The following is a 16,712-nucleotide window of genomic DNA, read 5'->3' on the forward strand; positions in this document are numbered from 1 at the left end:
CAATCGATTCACTATCCATGTACCATTCATTCTCCTTACTTCTTGATACATGGCGTTGATCGACTTAAAAAGGAGAAGACTTCATTATTCCCTCTGATCTTACAAGCCCTGATCTGACCTCCCATGTGCACGTTTATCCTCATGACCATCACGTCCGTTCCTGCCTTCCTTCCGAACATGCCCATGACCACCACCTCGATCGTGTTGACCCGTATTCTCCCCGTGTCTATGTGTGGAAGTATGAGATCCACGAGGATAAAACTTATGCCAAGTTTGTTGTTCCACCACTGGTTTGACTGGGTAACCTTTAGGTTTTTGATTATCGTCAAGTACTTGAAATCAGCCATCCTACATTTTCTTTCACATTACTCCACTGTCTACTCTTCAATGTCGAGATACTTAACGAGGCATAGGTGTAATCACCATCTACTCTCATGTGAATGGCTCTCAACAAGGTGATTGACCAATGGGTTCAAGAACCTTGAAATGCGGGATGAAACTTGATCACTATCCGAAGGTACCATCTCGAGCCCCATGTTGGATGCAAGTGTAATCAAAACTTTAGCGAACCCAGATGGTTCCATTATTCCATGTTTGGTGCAGAATGAAGAATGGTATTGTAGGTTGATAAGAAAGCGACGAATGAAGAGAGTACAGAGGAAAGTAAGATAAGAAAGAGACTCACACCATGGAGTTTGAACAAACGTAGGGGGTAACACTTTGAGTTCGGACAACCATAATTTTGTATAATCATTTTTAGGATCATAATCTTTTGCTTGTTTGAGAGGATTGAATTGTCGGGATGAACGTGGATCGTTACCTACTCCAGCTGAGAGTTATTTCGGACACACACAACTTCTTGAAATTTGTATCGTTTCAGGATAAAAGTGTTTGTGGGGGTTAGGAGGATTTGAATGATGACTATGGGGAGAGGGAAAAGGAAGAAGGAGAGAGGAAGAAGGGAAAAGATAGAACTGACCTTGATATTGCCAATTCCCCCAACTAAAAGTAAGCATGAGCTTGGTCTGGTGGTAGTTCCAGATCTAACAAGGCAGAGACCTGCAGCCAGAGTTTCTTGAGAAAAAAGGGAGGATAAAGTAGTCTGAATTGGTAGATTGTGAAGAGGAAGGAGGAAAAGTTGGACGTATGAAAAGAGGATCAGAAAGGGAACTCACTTGGAACAAGTATCATAATCTACTAAATGCATTTCGAAAAATTCAGCACCAACTCGCCAATCTACATATCTACTCATGAGCTTTGTCCATGGTATTCATCGCACGACGTCCAGTCATGAGGATGGCCACTGATCACTGACATTGATCTGCGAAAGGCAGTCACATGATCAGGTCACTAGAGGGCGACGATTGTGAGGCGCCGTCACATGACAAATTCACGATGATAAGGTTGACGACAGAGAGTGAAGGGGGAGATTGAGGTGCACAAGGAGAAGAAGGAAAGTCTAGGGGAAGACTTACAAATCCTTCACTAAAAAACTAGCTACATTCTGTCTACCTCTATTACTCATCCACCCAGTCTCCCTCAATTCACGCAAGTTCGCATCTACAAAAGGTACACCTGTCCTTCCTTCACACCATCGTCGAGCGGGATCATCCTCGTTTTCCCAATTTGGATAATGCCATTCTTGTGGATTTGGACGTTGAGATCTTGGATAAGTATTGATCTGTTCGCTGAAACCTTTGGGCAGAAAGAGTGAAGATTTCGAAGAAAAAAAATATTTGTAAACTGTAGACTGAAAGAAGTCTCTCCAGAGAAGTTCGAAGATGATCCCTGGGGTCAATAATGGCTGAGGTGGTTGTCATCACCCTACACTCTTCTCTCATTTTCTTTAGCCGATTACACTACTGCTCTTTGGGAACGGGTGGTACTAGGGGATCTGCCGGGATAAGGATTTTGATGCAGGTGTGTAATGCCAATCCCCATTCAAGATCCATTGAGAGATGGGGAGAGTGTTGACTTAGGTTCATTCTTGACGTATAATTTTTCACAATCGCGGGGAAATCGGGATATGGGCAGCTTGATGGAGCGGAAGATAAGGAAAAGTATAGGAGATTGTGAGATGAGTGGAAAGACGAAGGGACAGTGCCAACTCACAATACACATTATTGTAAGTATCCTTATCTTTTCTATCCACCTTTTCCAATAATCCTCCAACTCTCCATCCTATCTCTCTAGCACTCAAACAACCCAAACTCAACCAGCAGGAAAACTTGGTACTGAACCCTTCACCTATCATTCCATTTCTCGTGGCTTTATACTGTTTCGCTTTGCCCCCACCAGTCCACCCCTTTCCATCTTCGTGACCCACATAATCGTCCAACCTTTCCAAAGCCGCCTTCTCACCTCCTTCAAATGGAACAGCCGAGCTAGGATGGAACACTGGCAGAGCATTGTTGTCCTTTGCAGCTTGAGACCATCCCCCCACTGGCGGGGTATCGAGGAGAGGTTTGACAAGTTTCGTATATATTTCTACCACACTTGTGTCTTTCCCCAAGACACCACATCCTTCTGGAAGGGTAGAGAATTCCATTTGAGGGGCCGGTTTCAATCGTTGTCCATCTATATCAATCTTGATATTTCCTTGGCTCAAATGAGATGTTCGAAGTGGTTGTTTCAACATTCCTCCAAGAGATAAACCTAATCCTTCGCAATTCTTCCTGAATGCCGTGTAAACATCAGGCGTTTGTCGTCGATCGAAAGGTAAATCTTTGATTGCTACCAGGGTTTTACTATCCACTTTGTTCATTTTGACTCCTATCTTCTGTAAGGCGACTTCGAGATTGTCAAGCATATCTTTCTCTTCTACAGTTACTTCGTCTTGTGCCCATACTCCCTCGATCTCTGACGTTTCTTTCAGTTTCTCAATGAGGACCGGAAGAAGTCGATCTGGTCTACCGTAGCCTATCAGGAGATCTCCACCGGAACGTCGGTAAGTATCCCGGAGATAGAAAATTGATTCTAGTAAGAATCGAAGACGGTAAGGAGAAGTTCGATGAAAGTTTGCTACTCGAGATCGAGGGGATGGTCGAGTGTTGTTGACACCCTTATCTTGCTCACCATCACCGGAACCGTCCTCTGCCGGAGAGTTAGCGTTGGGTAGGCGTGGAGGAAGAGAGGGAAGAGCGTGGGGTAAATGGAAGATATCAAGTTGACGGGAATCGATGATATATACAGGGAGAAAGTGAGTGACTCGTTTGGAAATGGAGGAACGAGGGGAATGGGATAGATGTAAAGAAGGAAGGTCGTGTGTGCGGAGATCGAGTGTGTGGAGATGGATGAAAGTGTAGGGACGTGACATTCTGACTATGGAGCTTTTGAGCATGAGCGAGGTGGAAGGTGGGAGGTGGATTTGATCAGTACTTAGTAGCTCAGTAGGGGTGGGAAGTGACTAGAGGGAATAATACTGAATTTGGGTACCAACGCAGAAAGATGAGGTCACGATCGATCGAGAGAACGGTCAGCGTCATAGGTGAAGATCGATACGAGTACTGTACAGTTCTATATCGTCAGCGGTGGGGGTTCACACTGGCACAAACGTGACCACTTTAGCTGAGCTTGTCACAGCGCATCATCTCACCAGCAGTAATTCTGGCCGCTACTCTGATGTTTCAGTGCTTGACTTGTTCAACAAGAAGATACAAAGATGGACGACGGTCAAAAGTCAAGATAGCAGCTCGGGGAGATTTCGGCAAAAGTGAAATATTCCCCATTTTTCTTAATTTTCTCCCATTCCATGCTCCGGACCGGTTTGTCCGGATCTTCTCCGTTCAAAGCCACCAAGCCGCCAAGGTTTCCCCCCTCTCCAGCATCTTCTCTTTTCTTCTTCTTTCTTTCTCTCATCCGTCTCTCTCTCTACATCATCTCATCTCTCAACCACAACCATTCAAATTCACTTTCACAAAAGCAGTATACACCAAAAATGCCAGTCTCCCTCGCCCTCCTCGGTTCAGGTCTCTTCGCTTCCATAGCTTATCTCCCAGCCATTTTCGGTAATTCCAAAGATGTAATCCTCCATACAGTCTGGTCACGTTCTCAATCATCTGCCGAATCTTTACTCGAAAAATGTAAAGAACTCGGTATTTCTCCACTACCAACCATCCAATTCGGTGATACCGGTTTAAACATCTTACTCAAAGATAAATCTATCGATGGGGTGATGTTAGTTTTACCTATCACCGCTCAACCACCTTTGGTTATCAAATGTTTAGAAGCTGGTAAACATGTTTTATGTGAAAAACCTTTACATAAAGATGTTAAACATGCTAAAGAATTGGTAGAAGAATATGAAAAAAGGTTTAAACCAAAAGGATTGATTTTCCGTACTGCCGAAAGTAAGTAGATATGTCCCTCTACATTCTTATGTTTTTCACATTCCCTTTCTTTCGAGAAACTCTTTTATTCCACTCTCTGATTTATAAACCTCCCTCTTGCTTCACATTTAGACTCTCTCATGTCATCTTGTTCTTCCCCTTTCCCGACATCCTTATCCCATATAGTTTTTACGGATTCTGTTCCTTCACCCCAAAAGACATCTCTATAAATCGCAAGTTGGAATGTCACATGATCTCGCAATTTTCAATATGGACTCTGTATTTATCAGAACACATGGATAGATGAGTCTCATGAGTCGAAGTTAACGTTGTAAGATTGGGCGCATGAACCAGTACTTCATTGGGCAGCATCTAAACTTCGTGAACCATCTTTAGGTCCTGTACTTTATTGGCAACTCGGTCTTTCAAACGTTGTTAAACCAGGTTCTCATTGGCACGCAACTTCTTGGCGTACTATACCAGATTATCAAGGTGGTTTCATTCTTGATGGTGGTGTACATCAAGGTGCATTACTTCGTATCGTTTTACCAATCCCACCTTCAACAATATTATCACATGCTACTCTTCATAGAGCTCATTTACCACCTCATGACACTTTCGTAGCTATCGCAGCACCACCAATTTCTTCTCATACTCCTGCTCATGGATACGAAAAAGTTTCATCCGATTTGAATAAAGATTTACCTCATAAAGTCGAAGATATACCTGCGGAAATCGGTACTAGTGCACCTTTCGGTACAATCTTGATGACTTGGGCGCAACCCGATTTACCGGATTCAGCTCCGGCAGGTATGAACGCTTTGGAAATCGTTTGTCTTCATGGTGTCGTCAGTATTTCTTGGCCTGATAAAAATATGAAAGCTGTGATTACTGCTGCGAATGGAAGTGGAGTTGTGAATGAAGAAAAAGAAGAAAAACAAAGTGGTGTTAAAGTTGAGATTGGAATGTATGCAAGAGCTATAGAAGCTGTTAAAGAGGGTAAAGAATTGGAAGAACCTAATTGGGCTGATCCTAGGGATTGTCTTTGGGATTTAGCTTGGGTAGAAGCTTGTTTACAAAGTGGTGGGAAAAGTGTTAATATCGAGGGATTGATCAAGGGTTAAAAAGTGGTGTTTTTTCGTTTGGGGAACACTAAGGGGGTAACATACCGAATATTAGTGAGGTATTATGGAAGGGTAAAAAGGTTGGAGGGAAAATCATCGAATATATCAGGGGTCAGTGAAGGATTTTTTAGATCAGTCAAACATAAGTGGGAAAATAGAAACAGGATGCAATGCTTTTATCTACAATTTTAATTCTACTAATTATGCCTAATTAATCGTTATCATCATCAGACAAGAAGCAGGGATTCCATTTAGGACCATAACTCGCAAGTCGTAAGTCGTTAATCGTAAATCGTAAATTCGTGAATCATGAGTTGTGCGTCTTCTTCCAATCGTCAAGGTAATCTCACCTTTCACTCCTCTCTTCCTCTCGTACAACTCATACAGTCAATCATAACCGACGTCACACCCTCCAACCCTTCCACCATTGTTTTCAATCCTCGTTTCGTCATAACGAGGCAGGTCATACGAATCTTCAGTCCGAAAATCCATTTCGTCATATTGGAAAACAGATAAAGTATCCCGTGGAAATTCCATGCCGCCATATTCAATTAAACCAAAAATTCTTCAGGTGGAATTTCCCGAAATTTGAATTTGAAAACTCGTTACGTCGAGTCCTTGAAGCCAATAGGAGGGACATCTAATCGGATTTGGATAGACGATCAAGTCTTCGATAGAGTTTTTAGAGAGGACCATTCTTTCGAAATCAACTAGAATAGAATGGAAAGACGTTGATTATCAAAACCATCATAATCCCACAGAAACATTTCCCACTTTATCAGATCCCAAATCCCACCAAGTCCCCTTCTCTTTCCCTTTAATCGTCACGTCCGAATCAGCTCTTTCTCTCCCTTCATCTTTCTCTTGTCCTTTTGCCAGATCAGGGTTTCGTTTGATAAACGACTTGAATTGTTTTCTATCAATTTCCAAAGCGTAATTCTTCCAAGCCCAAGATTCTTGTGTTAATCCATTTATTCTCATTTCTTGTAATTTCGTTTTAGCTTCTCTCTCTCTGGCAATCATCTTCCAATTATCTCTTTCTTCTTTCATTTTGTTCGACTCTTCTTTCATGTCTTTCAACTCTTGGTCTTTGAATTTGACTTCTTCCAGAAGTTTGTTTCTCTCTTTTTCTGAATTTCTCATATCTTCTTGTTTCGATAAGAGTAAACCTTCGATTTCTCTTTGATGTGAAATCCGATTCTCGTCCAAGGTGTATTGAGAACGTACGAGTTGTTCACGTATTGATTCAACTTCCGAGGTGGAGGTTTCATTAGCTGAGATAGCTTTTTGGAGAGATTGTTGAAGTGACGAAATGGAAGATTTATGGATTTCGGAATTTGATGTTTGAACAAGTTGAAGTTGAAGGTTTTCTTCAGTTATGGTATCAAGACGTTTACGAAGTGAGTCGAGATCAGTTTCGAGATGTTTGTTTCTGTCCAAAACTTGAGCATACTCTTTTACTCGAGAAGACATGGTTTCGTGCATTGCTTCGTCCAGTCGAGAGAGACGGGAGATGACTTCATCTTGAAGGAGTTGTTGGAGGGGTAAGGTGAGTTCAGGAGTGGAAACGGAAGGAAGGGGAGGTTTGTTACGTTCTGCTTCGAGCTGAGGTGTTAGTGTATCCTCTCAGTCCCTATTTTCGAGATATATGCGACTGTTTGCAGAGACCCACGAATATCACAAATGATAGACTGTGTACGAAATGAAGAAACCCAGAAAGATTAGACTCACCATCTTATTCGCTTTTGACAACTCTACATCCCTTCTAGCAACTACCAACTTCATCTCACTCATTTCCTTCTTGACATGATCCCTTTCCAACTCCGCAGCAAGTCTTGCAGCCACACAAGCGTCCATCTCTCCTATCATCTCTTTCTGTTTCTCTTCCATCTTCTTGATACTACTTTCCATCCCATTCATTTCATCCCTCACCGCATCCCTTTGTCTCTTGACGATAATCAATGTATCTTCTGTACTCTTCACCTTTTCTTGCGATTCTCTCACCAAACGAGTCAAGTCGGTAATTTCAACATCACGTCGGTCTACTTCTGAGGATACAGTATGGGAGATATCGTGTCGATCGGAGAGTTCAGTGATCTTATCTAGAAGAGCATGTTGACCAGTTAAGAGTGCACCAAACATTTCTTGTGCTCTTTCATGTCCTGTAACCGATTCGTTTGATCCGCTCTGGGGTCCTACTTCGTTTGTTGAAGAACCTGACTCGGGTGATTGGGCAGAAAGGTTTGGTCGAGTTGAGAGTTCAGGTTGAGGAGAGGGAGATAAAGAGTCTGAAAATGCAGAAATAGGAGGAGGGGCAAGACGATCTTGCATTTCTTGTAAACTTTCTAGAATGTGGGAATGATTTTCCAACATATCGGAAATATGGTGTAATAAGGGGTTTGGAGATTTAGGAGCAGGTGAAGAGAGTATATCTAGTTGTCAGTGAGATGTCATTAATGTCATGACTAAAATCTTGTAGGCGGACGAGCATATACCTTCGATGCTCGTGTTCACAATCTTCGCAGGGCACAAATGAACAATGTTGTTGCAGCGACAAGCAAAAAGAGATCATGAATATGAGAAGACAACTAAATGGAGGAAGGGACAGAAGTATGAAATGCAGTGGAAAGGAATTGAAACCTCTGAAGAGCTCACTCAACTCACCTTGGACAGAATTAGTCAAACCAACTAAAGCATCCTTCACCTCTTCACTGAACACTTTTGCCTCTCCTTCTCTCTTCTCCGCGTAATCTCTCATATTCGCCTCATGACTCCTCAAACTTGAAACAAGACCAGCAATAGCATCCATCATCTCTTTACTTCCTTCACCCGGAGATGGTGTATGAGACACAACTCTCTCTTGAGCTTTACCAGCTCCATCTCTCATTGGGAATTCCGCACTACTCTGAGCACTCGCAGTGGGTCTACTGAGATTTGTTCCATTGACATTTAACAATCCATCTTCTCTTTCATTACTCTCTTGTTCTTGCACCACATTCGCTTCACCTGTGACTTGATCACTAGAAGTTGACGCGATACCACCTTCAGACGTTGGGATGGGTAAACGACCATGAACTTGCAAAAAGGTCCGGAGATCTTGGACACGTGAAGCTAGCGTCGTGGTTTTTGTCGATGCTACTCCAGCTCCAGCAACAGGTTCCGGTACTTCTGCTTGTTCCCCCGACATTGTATGTCTTCGTGAGATTGATGGATGAGATGCATGGACAGGATAAACCCAAGATCGAAATCGATTATCATCATCGGCTGATACTCGTATATGAGGTGTGGAAGAGTCTCGATGGATATGATCGGATTCTGGCTCGGTAATGAAGACAGAACCAGAAGCGGGAATGTCAAGATATTCAGGATCGAATGCTGCTGATTCAGATGGTGATGGCCAATCATCATCGGTAGGTCTTTGTTTGGTCTTGTGTGGTGGAGTGTTATGAAGATAGGTTGGAGAACGAGATCGAGACATGGGTTGTGGCGAGTCATGTAATTGTAAAGGTGGACCATTTCCGGAAAGAACATGTGAGGATTTGTGTGCATTGGTAGATGATTGTTTATGATCCAGGCGAGGCGAGGACGTCGTTATGGATGGGTCGGGAATTTGAGGTACGACAAGATCACTCCTGTTCGATTGTGAAGATTCCGTGACTTTTGGATGGTCGGGAACAAACGGCGGTGCGAATACAGACAAAGCCGGAGGTCCAACCTTGGGCGCATTTAGATCCTGGGGCAGGAAAGGAGGGGCGGACACGGATAATCTGGGAGATCCAGGTTCAGACACGTTTGAATCCTTGGGCATGAAAACAGGGGCGAAAACAGATAACTTAGGAGATCCAGGTTCAGCGACATCCAATTTCCTGGGCATGAAAGGCTGAGCTAAAACAGATAATTTCGGAAGATCAGGATGAAATTCTTGTCTTTCCACAGATGGTGGAGATCCAAAAATGAATGGAGCCGCATTTGGTCTTAGAACCCCTTTCCCTTTGCTTGTGGGATTGAAGGTAGAGCTATGAGGGTTAAGTTGTTGAGTTGAAGTCTGTCTCTGATCACTGGGTCTTGGAGGGGTTGAACGTTTTAGACTGAACATCCGTCTTTGATGGTCTTCATCGCTTTCGCTGGGTTTCTGAGAATCCACATTTGGTAGGCCTGAGGTCTGGCCGACATGGAAGTTGGTAAATGGTTTACTTTGCGGGTCCAATAGATTCCTCAAGGATCTTGTCTCCTCTTCTGGTTTTAAGTGGATGTCAAGTCCGGCCGAGGCAGATACCAAAGAATTCGAAGTTGCGTGTGTACTTGCCGAAACTGGTACGTCGGGTTTCAGCACTTCTACTGTTCGAGATTGGGGTAAAGTGGTAGTATGACGCGAAGGGAGCGGTTGAGATGGAAGGATGTTGATGTCCATTCCACCTGACTGATGTTCAAGAGGGAAAGACGAAATGGCCATCCCCATTCCATCTGCCGGTGGTTCTGGAGGGAGGGTGGCTTCGAGCACATCTTTGGATAAATGGGAATTGAAAGGTTTTCGGGATGCTGGCGGACGTTCATGTCGAGGTGAACGTATATCATCTGCTGGAGCTGGGGAAAGGTCTGATATCTAGACATCAGCAGTTGCCTGTATGCGCGTTGTTCCTCTCGGAAGCTTATTACACCGGGAAAGACAGGCGGTGTCATGAGAGGATTGTTGGGGAGTCGGTGTGCCAGTCATACTGACGGCATGGGCGTGAAATTTATCACGGAACGGGGATGGGTAATGACAATTGTTATCACGACGGATTAGATAGGGGCAGCCAAAGGGTCATCAAGATGTTTGGTGGGGGGGGGGGGGGGGGGGGAGAGCAATTCGCTAGGATGATGGAGTATATAGGGGAATAACAATCTACCACCACGATGGAGTGCAGAGAAAGTAGGTGGTAGGGTGATAAACATCACAGGGATCCGGAGGGAAGAAGGGGTACGAATAGAATAATAAACTTACACCTTCCACATCAACCACAACACCCATTCCCGTGATACTGACTCTAGGTGAAGCTGACCCTCTGATAGGTAATGGTACCAATCCCGATCCTACTGAATCTTCATCAGAAGGAAGAGGAGTAGCATAAAACAATTCTTCCATTCCTTCATCTATATCGTCATCTTCATCCGGCTTCATGAGTGTTTCCATGTATTCTGATTGCCATTCTTCTTCATTAGGGGTTACCATCTCTCTCGAACCGTTGTCCTGGATGTTCATCGAAGCCGGATTGAGTATCATGTCTCCAGACCGCACCCCGGCATTCAGGCTGGATGTACCATAACTAGAATGTGATACTCCACCCGAATTTTCGAAGTCGGGGTTGGTCATGTCAATCACCGATTTATTTGGTACATCTTCGAAGGGAGAATCCGCGGTGGGTCCGCCAGCTTCTAGAGTACTCCATATGAGTTCATGTGCTGGGACTTTCGATGTACCCATCAAAGACCCGATCTGTTGATCTCTAGCAGTTTGCGGTCCTTCCGGAGGAGGTATGCCAGTAACCATGATTGGAAGTGAATGTGAATGATTATCCATACTGTCGGATTCCGCCCCTTTTCCTTCATTCCAATCTGCCGGTGGTTCATCGATCTCCGATTGCATACCCTGCAACTCCTCAGAAATCCCTCTTGTCGGCATGATATTGTTCTCCAGCATGGTCGAGTGCTCCGGTACCACACGATATAGTGAGATCTGCCTAGCGTGGGAGGTCGATCCGTCATGACGAATGGGTTCGAAAACTGGTGCAGTAGCTCTGAGCGTTCCTACAATTCTATCCGTATCCTTCCCGAATTCAGGATCCGGCGCTTGCATCCCAAGATGCTTCAGGCTGTGAGTCTCGTGATTCTCGAGCGAAATAGTCCCATGTGTAAACGTTGAGCCATCAGCTTCATCTCCCACCAAAACAGACCGAGACCATTGAGTCCCCACTATGTTTGTGGGTGTGGGGTTATACACAGTGCAATCGTTCGGTATATCCACGGAAGAACGAACCGACATTTCTCTAGAAAGATCCACAGATGAAGTTCTCGATTGCGTCCCACTTCCTCCTATGGAACGAGGTACGAAAACTGCTGCTGTTGGACGCATCCTCTTGAGAGGGTTGAAAGGTTTAGCAGAGGCGGATAGGGTACGATGATGTTTTAATTTTTCGGATTCACCATTCTTCTTTGTGTTTTTCCCCATAGTTCTAAGATCTGAATCTTGGGACACTGTCGGCTGGTGGGTTCCTGTCGTTGAGTTCATTAGGGGAGTCGTCCCCGTGAAGTCGACCTTCGAAATCGGTTCAGCCTCTTTGACCAATTGTGAAGAAGACATGTTGATTAATTGGGCCGATTGTTTCCTGTTAAGCGGAATTTCTTTCAATGACGCGCTAAGATCTCCGTCCTTAATCTCCTGTGTCGGCGCGTTATCGAACCCTTCGTTTACGAGAAGGACCCCTATTTTGGTATATTTAGCTCGATCCAGTTGACTAGCAAAGGGCGAGGTGGGAGCCCCATTATCATCATCACTTGAAAGATGCTTGAACTGTGGAGACTGAAGGATTGAAGAATTGATCAGTTCGGATTGTTCTCGTCCTCTTAGGAGTTTATGTATCGCCGAAGCTGGACTATTAGGGACCTGTCCAGCCTGCTCCGAATACAATGTCTTGACCTGATAACCATCTATTTCATCGTCCGACTCTTCACTCTGTAATTCTTCTACTTGATCTTCTCGTTCCATATTCTTCTCTTCTCTCTCCTTCAGTCCCCCCCGATTGACCTCCTCATTTTTGTTCCGCTTTGGTTCTATCCTCGGACGATCCTTCGGATTTATTCCCTCATTGTTCGTTTTTGCGTTCAGCCCCTCACTTCCGTCGAAAATACCCGCAGCTTCCGGTTCATCCTCATTTGACGCCATTACCAATGATTCGAGAACTTGAGCATTCTGAAGATCCAGATTCACGCTACTCGTCCGTCTTTTGGCCCTTGGTACCTCAGTCTTGAGCAAACTACCTAATTGACGTGAGAGATAATTGTTGAACCTTGACTTGGTCGGAGAGATGATAGAAGCTGAGAAAACGTCTTCTTCCTCTTTCTTCCCTAGGGCCTGTCCGCTTGGATTTACTTTCGCCAGGCGTTCACTTTCTCCATTCGTGCGTTGTTCTGGTGAGACGAGTTCCGCTCTTGACCGTTTCAAGGGGCTGGGGGTGATTATGTCTTCTTCATCGGTCATTTTATCACTGAAATCCCCTTGAGTTTCTAGTCGGTGTGATGAAGGGTGGAGATCTTCATTAGCGGTCAAAGGGACGTCTTCGAATTCGTCTTCTTTGAATACTCCCTGTCGTTTCTCCACTTTCTCTCCAACAGTTTTGACGTTCTTGTCCACGTGTTCCACCGACATCTCCAGAGATTTTCTATGACCACTGAGTTTCCTCTCCGCGGGACCCTTAAACAAAGCCCCCAGTTGTCTTTTTAAAAACGCCTCATTACCCAGTCCTCCCCTACTTGAGACTCTATTCTGATGTCGGACATGGTCCGCATCGTCTAAGATGACGTCTCCATACTTTCGACCAGCAAGAGGTTCTTTAACGATGATGTCCGTTCGTCTCTGCGAAACGGGTGACTGATCTGGTAGGTTCAATCCGAAAAGTGGGACACTACGTCTCCCGGGAGATCCATGGTGTTGCTGCGTTGAATGAGGAGAAGTCGGTAGAATATAATCACTGGGAAAGCCCCGTGTTGATTGAAATGGTGTAGGGACCTCTGACTTTGAGTGGTTGGTAGGATAGTTTGGGGGTATGGCCGAGAATACCTTAATTGGGGAGTCTTGGTCGGACTGTATAGAGAGGAGAGTTTTATCCGGAGAGTATTGTGTGGAGGGGAAAGTCTTGTCCGAAGATTCCGGGTCAAGTTGTATCGAAGAGAGGGTCTTCTCAGGGGAATCTTCCAAGTGTATTGAGGAAAGGGTTTTGTCGGGAGAATCTTCGTTCCATTGCATAGACTTTGGAGGAGTAGGGAACACTTTGTCAGGTGACCCTTCGTTCATTTGCATGCGATTTGAGGTGGGTGAGTGCAGGCCGGCCAAGGTGGGTTGGGAGGTCGAGGCGTAGAGGGCCGAATGGCGTACGTGAGTGGCTGTCTCTTCGCTCAGTAGCGCCATTTTGGCCGCTAATGATCAGCTACGCCAATGAGTCAAGGGAGAATCATACCTTTTTCGTCGTTTAATGTCTTCCAACCTGACTGCCATGGTCAGCATCTATGACGATGTATAATATGGCGAAAGCTAGCAGGGATCTCTCACACGAGACCAAAGAGAAAAGGGATATCGTCATTGAGTGTGGGATCAGAGTAAGATAGTAGGAGAGACATACTAGATTGGGCGGTTTGACCACCACTGCTTTTCCTTTCCACAACCCACCTCCAGGAGCGTTTACTTCCGTGGATCCTCTACTATTTGGATGTCTACCTTCTTCTCCTAGTATAAGCGACTCGGGAGTTGGCTCCTCTGCTTGCATCATCCGGTCAGGCCTGAGGTTGTGTCGGGTAGTATGGGCGGCAACCTCCTCTGACACGTTCTCAGAAGTAGCATCTGTTGGACTATCAGGCAACGGCACAGTACGCGGTTCGACCGGTCTTTTTGGCCAAGGAAACAATTCCCCTCGTTTTTTAGACGGAGCCTCTGGGTCTGCAGGATCAGGAATGACTTCTTCCGGATCATAATCCCTTGGAGGCAGTCGGACCAAGACTGGTTTGGATCTCCATTTCGCCACTTCCTCCCTTCCATTCCCTAAAGCGTCTTCTCCTCCTGGTGACATATCACCAGCTTGAGGTGACTGACCGTCAAGAAACCGATTAACCGCAATGGGCGTGGTCGCCAACTTGACCGGTGATCCATCTCCATTACTAGAAGTCGACCTGGTCATCTTCTCCGCTTGCAGCTCTTCGTAAGTCTTCCCACCAGGTCCACCTAATTTCGCCTTAGGTGGTCCTCCTGTACGTTCACTTGATCTTCTAGAGCCGGATGTCCCTGTCCACGATCTTTCAGATGTTGTAGATGGTAAAGCGGGATACAAAGCGTGAGGAGAAAGAGAGACGATCCTTCTTCCCGCATCGTTAGACCGATGGGTTAGATTGGACGAATATGAAAATGCGGGAGAGCCAGCGATGGGAACAGGATGATGCAATGGTGATCGTGTCAAGGGCAATGACAAAAGCGCCTGAGGTGAGGCAGAAAGGGAAGAACGAGATGGAGAATCCAATGTCCAACTTCTCATTGCGTGAGGATGACTTCCTGATGGTCTCGAAGGTAGGAGGTTAGGTCCGTACGACGCTGAAGAATGATATGGGACACTTTGCACATGAACGGGATCCGAGGCCCAGTCAAAGGAACTTTCGTTAGTGGTGGAGGATTCATCGTGTAGACCCAAGGAGGATTGTCGGACGTGATTTGAGGTGGACATTTGAGGAGGTAGGTCCAGTTGTGGGACTGGTAGATTTTGCTGAGGATGATTGAACGAAGTGGCCCCGAACGATTGGTGAGAGTCCCAGGGAGGATAGGTGGTGAGGGTCGGAGGTCGATGACTGTGGGGACGATGAGGAAGAGGTTGGTGTAAGATGGGAGCCATGGGCGGTGTTGGTGCTGGTGGTCGATCAGGGGAAGGAGATGTGCTGGGGTAAGCTGAGGTAGAGGGCATGGTGGATGAGAGATGTGTGAAGGGCATCTAAGCGGTCAGCGCTGAGACCTGGTGTTGAGGTCAGTCGTAGAGCACAGAGCATATAGTGAGGTCAGAGGTCAGAGGATCAGAGGGGAGTGTTTGAGGTCAAGTTGAGGTTCAAGCAAGGCCAAAATGGAATGTTCACTTAGCATGTGTATGTCATGAATAAAGTGAGACGACTGGCTTACTCCTTATGGTCCCAACGTGTCTGGTTTTGTCACCGATCACCGTCCGACCATGAGCAGGCTAGAATGAGGTTATGGGAAGGTACACAGGGAGGATGGGACGACACAATGTACAGAAGTGGTGAGACAAGCTACGAGGTCATAGGACATGTCTGATACAGAGAGAAAGAGTATGAGAGAGAGAGAGGTGGAGGGGCAAAGGATAGAGTGGTAAGTAAGCTAGTAAACTTGATGACATCAAAAGATTTCTTTTGATACTTGGGTGGACAAAAGATGATACTTAACTTCATGCCGTCATGTTGCCTCACCGTTGTTTATGAGCACTTTAATCATATGCTTGATGACCATTATGGTATGCAAGTAACTTCACCTCACCATTGGTAGCGTTTTGAGCATCCATGCATTAATATTGAATAGAGGTTGCTGCTGTTGTGGAGGGTGAGACTTGGACGATGGAAGGACACTCGGAAGAGGAGGGATCTGAGCGTCCTCCGCGCCTAATTTCACACCTTATTTGCTTTTCCCATTTTAGTAACGCCATGCATAAACGTAATATCACTTCCGATCGAATACTAATCGACATTTGTATATTACTTCTTGATTAGTAAAAAGGATATACAAAGTCTTGCCTCGGCCGGAGGGGACGAAATTTGTGCTGTGACCCGAGGCGTCGTGTGCATGTTTTTCAGCCAAGAAAACCTCGTATCCTCTTCCTCTTCTTGTCCACCTTCCCTTCCCTCCCTCTCTCTCGTCTGTACTAAATCCCATCTGGACGTTTGATCGCTCTTTCGCCGTGTGAACCGACTTGTTCCCCCACGTGTCTGAGCTTTCCTTGTCCCACCCCACACCAACTTCGTGGGAACCCATCAGAACTGCTCACCTACTTACCGAGTGAGTCTACCTACGAATATCCCATCCCCTACTTCTCACTCTCCCTGCCCTTGCCCAAGACTGTATGACTTCGCGTGTAGAAAAGTGACTGATTGACTTAGTAGTAGCTTACGTGGTCGTGTGACTATTCAAAGGACCCTATCACACCTCTCTCGTCGTCGTCCATCACGCCACCCCACACCCCACATATTCCTCGTAATTATCAATCCCTCTTGTCACCACCACATCTCTCTCGCTTCTCATATCATCTCTCCCTTCCGGCTCTGTGCGACACCTCCTTGGCGCCGCCCATCCCTCCACTTTACATCTCAATATGATCAAACGATAGTCTGGGCGGACCGCAGGTCGGCCCGACTCCTGCCCTCTCATCGCCTTCTCGGTCTCAAACTACCTCAAGGATCGTCGCTTCGTGCTTCGTCGGCTCGCCACACCATCACCCCCATCTCGCCTACTTTACATCCCGCA

At 45.7% G+C, this 16,712-nt stretch overlaps 3 protein-coding genes across 3 annotated transcripts; 1 reads left to right on the top strand and 2 right to left on the bottom strand.

The window, feature by feature from the left end:
* Nucleotides 1-99: 99 nt before the first annotated feature.
* On the bottom strand, nt 100-3,316 carry TREMEDRAFT_33591 (uncharacterized protein; the record flags this gene model as incomplete). The annotated part of the gene is made up of 6 exons (XM_007006597.1): nt 100-332; nt 686-829; nt 980-1,002; nt 1,176-1,244; nt 1,476-1,788; nt 2,113-3,316. 6 exons carry the CDS (start codon nt 3,314-3,316, stop codon nt 100-102), a joined length of 1,986 nt encoding a protein of 661 aa, XP_007006659.1.
* A 621-nt stretch (nt 3,317-3,937) lies between these two features.
* Nucleotides 3,938-5,452, top strand: TREMEDRAFT_33975 (uncharacterized protein; the record flags this gene model as incomplete). Its single annotated transcript, XM_007006650.1, has 2 exons — nt 3,938-4,349; nt 4,665-5,452. 2 exons carry the CDS (start codon nt 3,938-3,940, stop codon nt 5,450-5,452), a joined length of 1,200 nt encoding a protein of 399 aa, XP_007006712.1.
* Nucleotides 5,453-6,199: 747 nt separating this feature from the next.
* On the bottom strand, nt 6,200-15,150 carry TREMEDRAFT_64642 (uncharacterized protein; the record flags this gene model as incomplete). Its single annotated transcript, XM_007006807.1, has 5 exons — nt 6,200-7,057; nt 7,184-7,884; nt 8,117-10,055; nt 10,437-13,624; nt 13,875-15,150. 5 exons carry the CDS (start codon nt 15,148-15,150, stop codon nt 6,200-6,202), a joined length of 7,962 nt encoding a protein of 2,653 aa, XP_007006869.1.
* Between the last annotated feature and the right edge of the window lie 1,562 nt (nt 15,151-16,712).

Source organism: Tremella mesenterica (assembly GCF_000271645.1).
Source record: "Tremella mesenterica DSM 1558 unplaced genomic scaffold TREMEscaffold_11, whole genome shotgun sequence".
Taxonomy (NCBI): domain Eukaryota; kingdom Fungi; phylum Basidiomycota; class Tremellomycetes; order Tremellales; family Tremellaceae; genus Tremella; species Tremella mesenterica.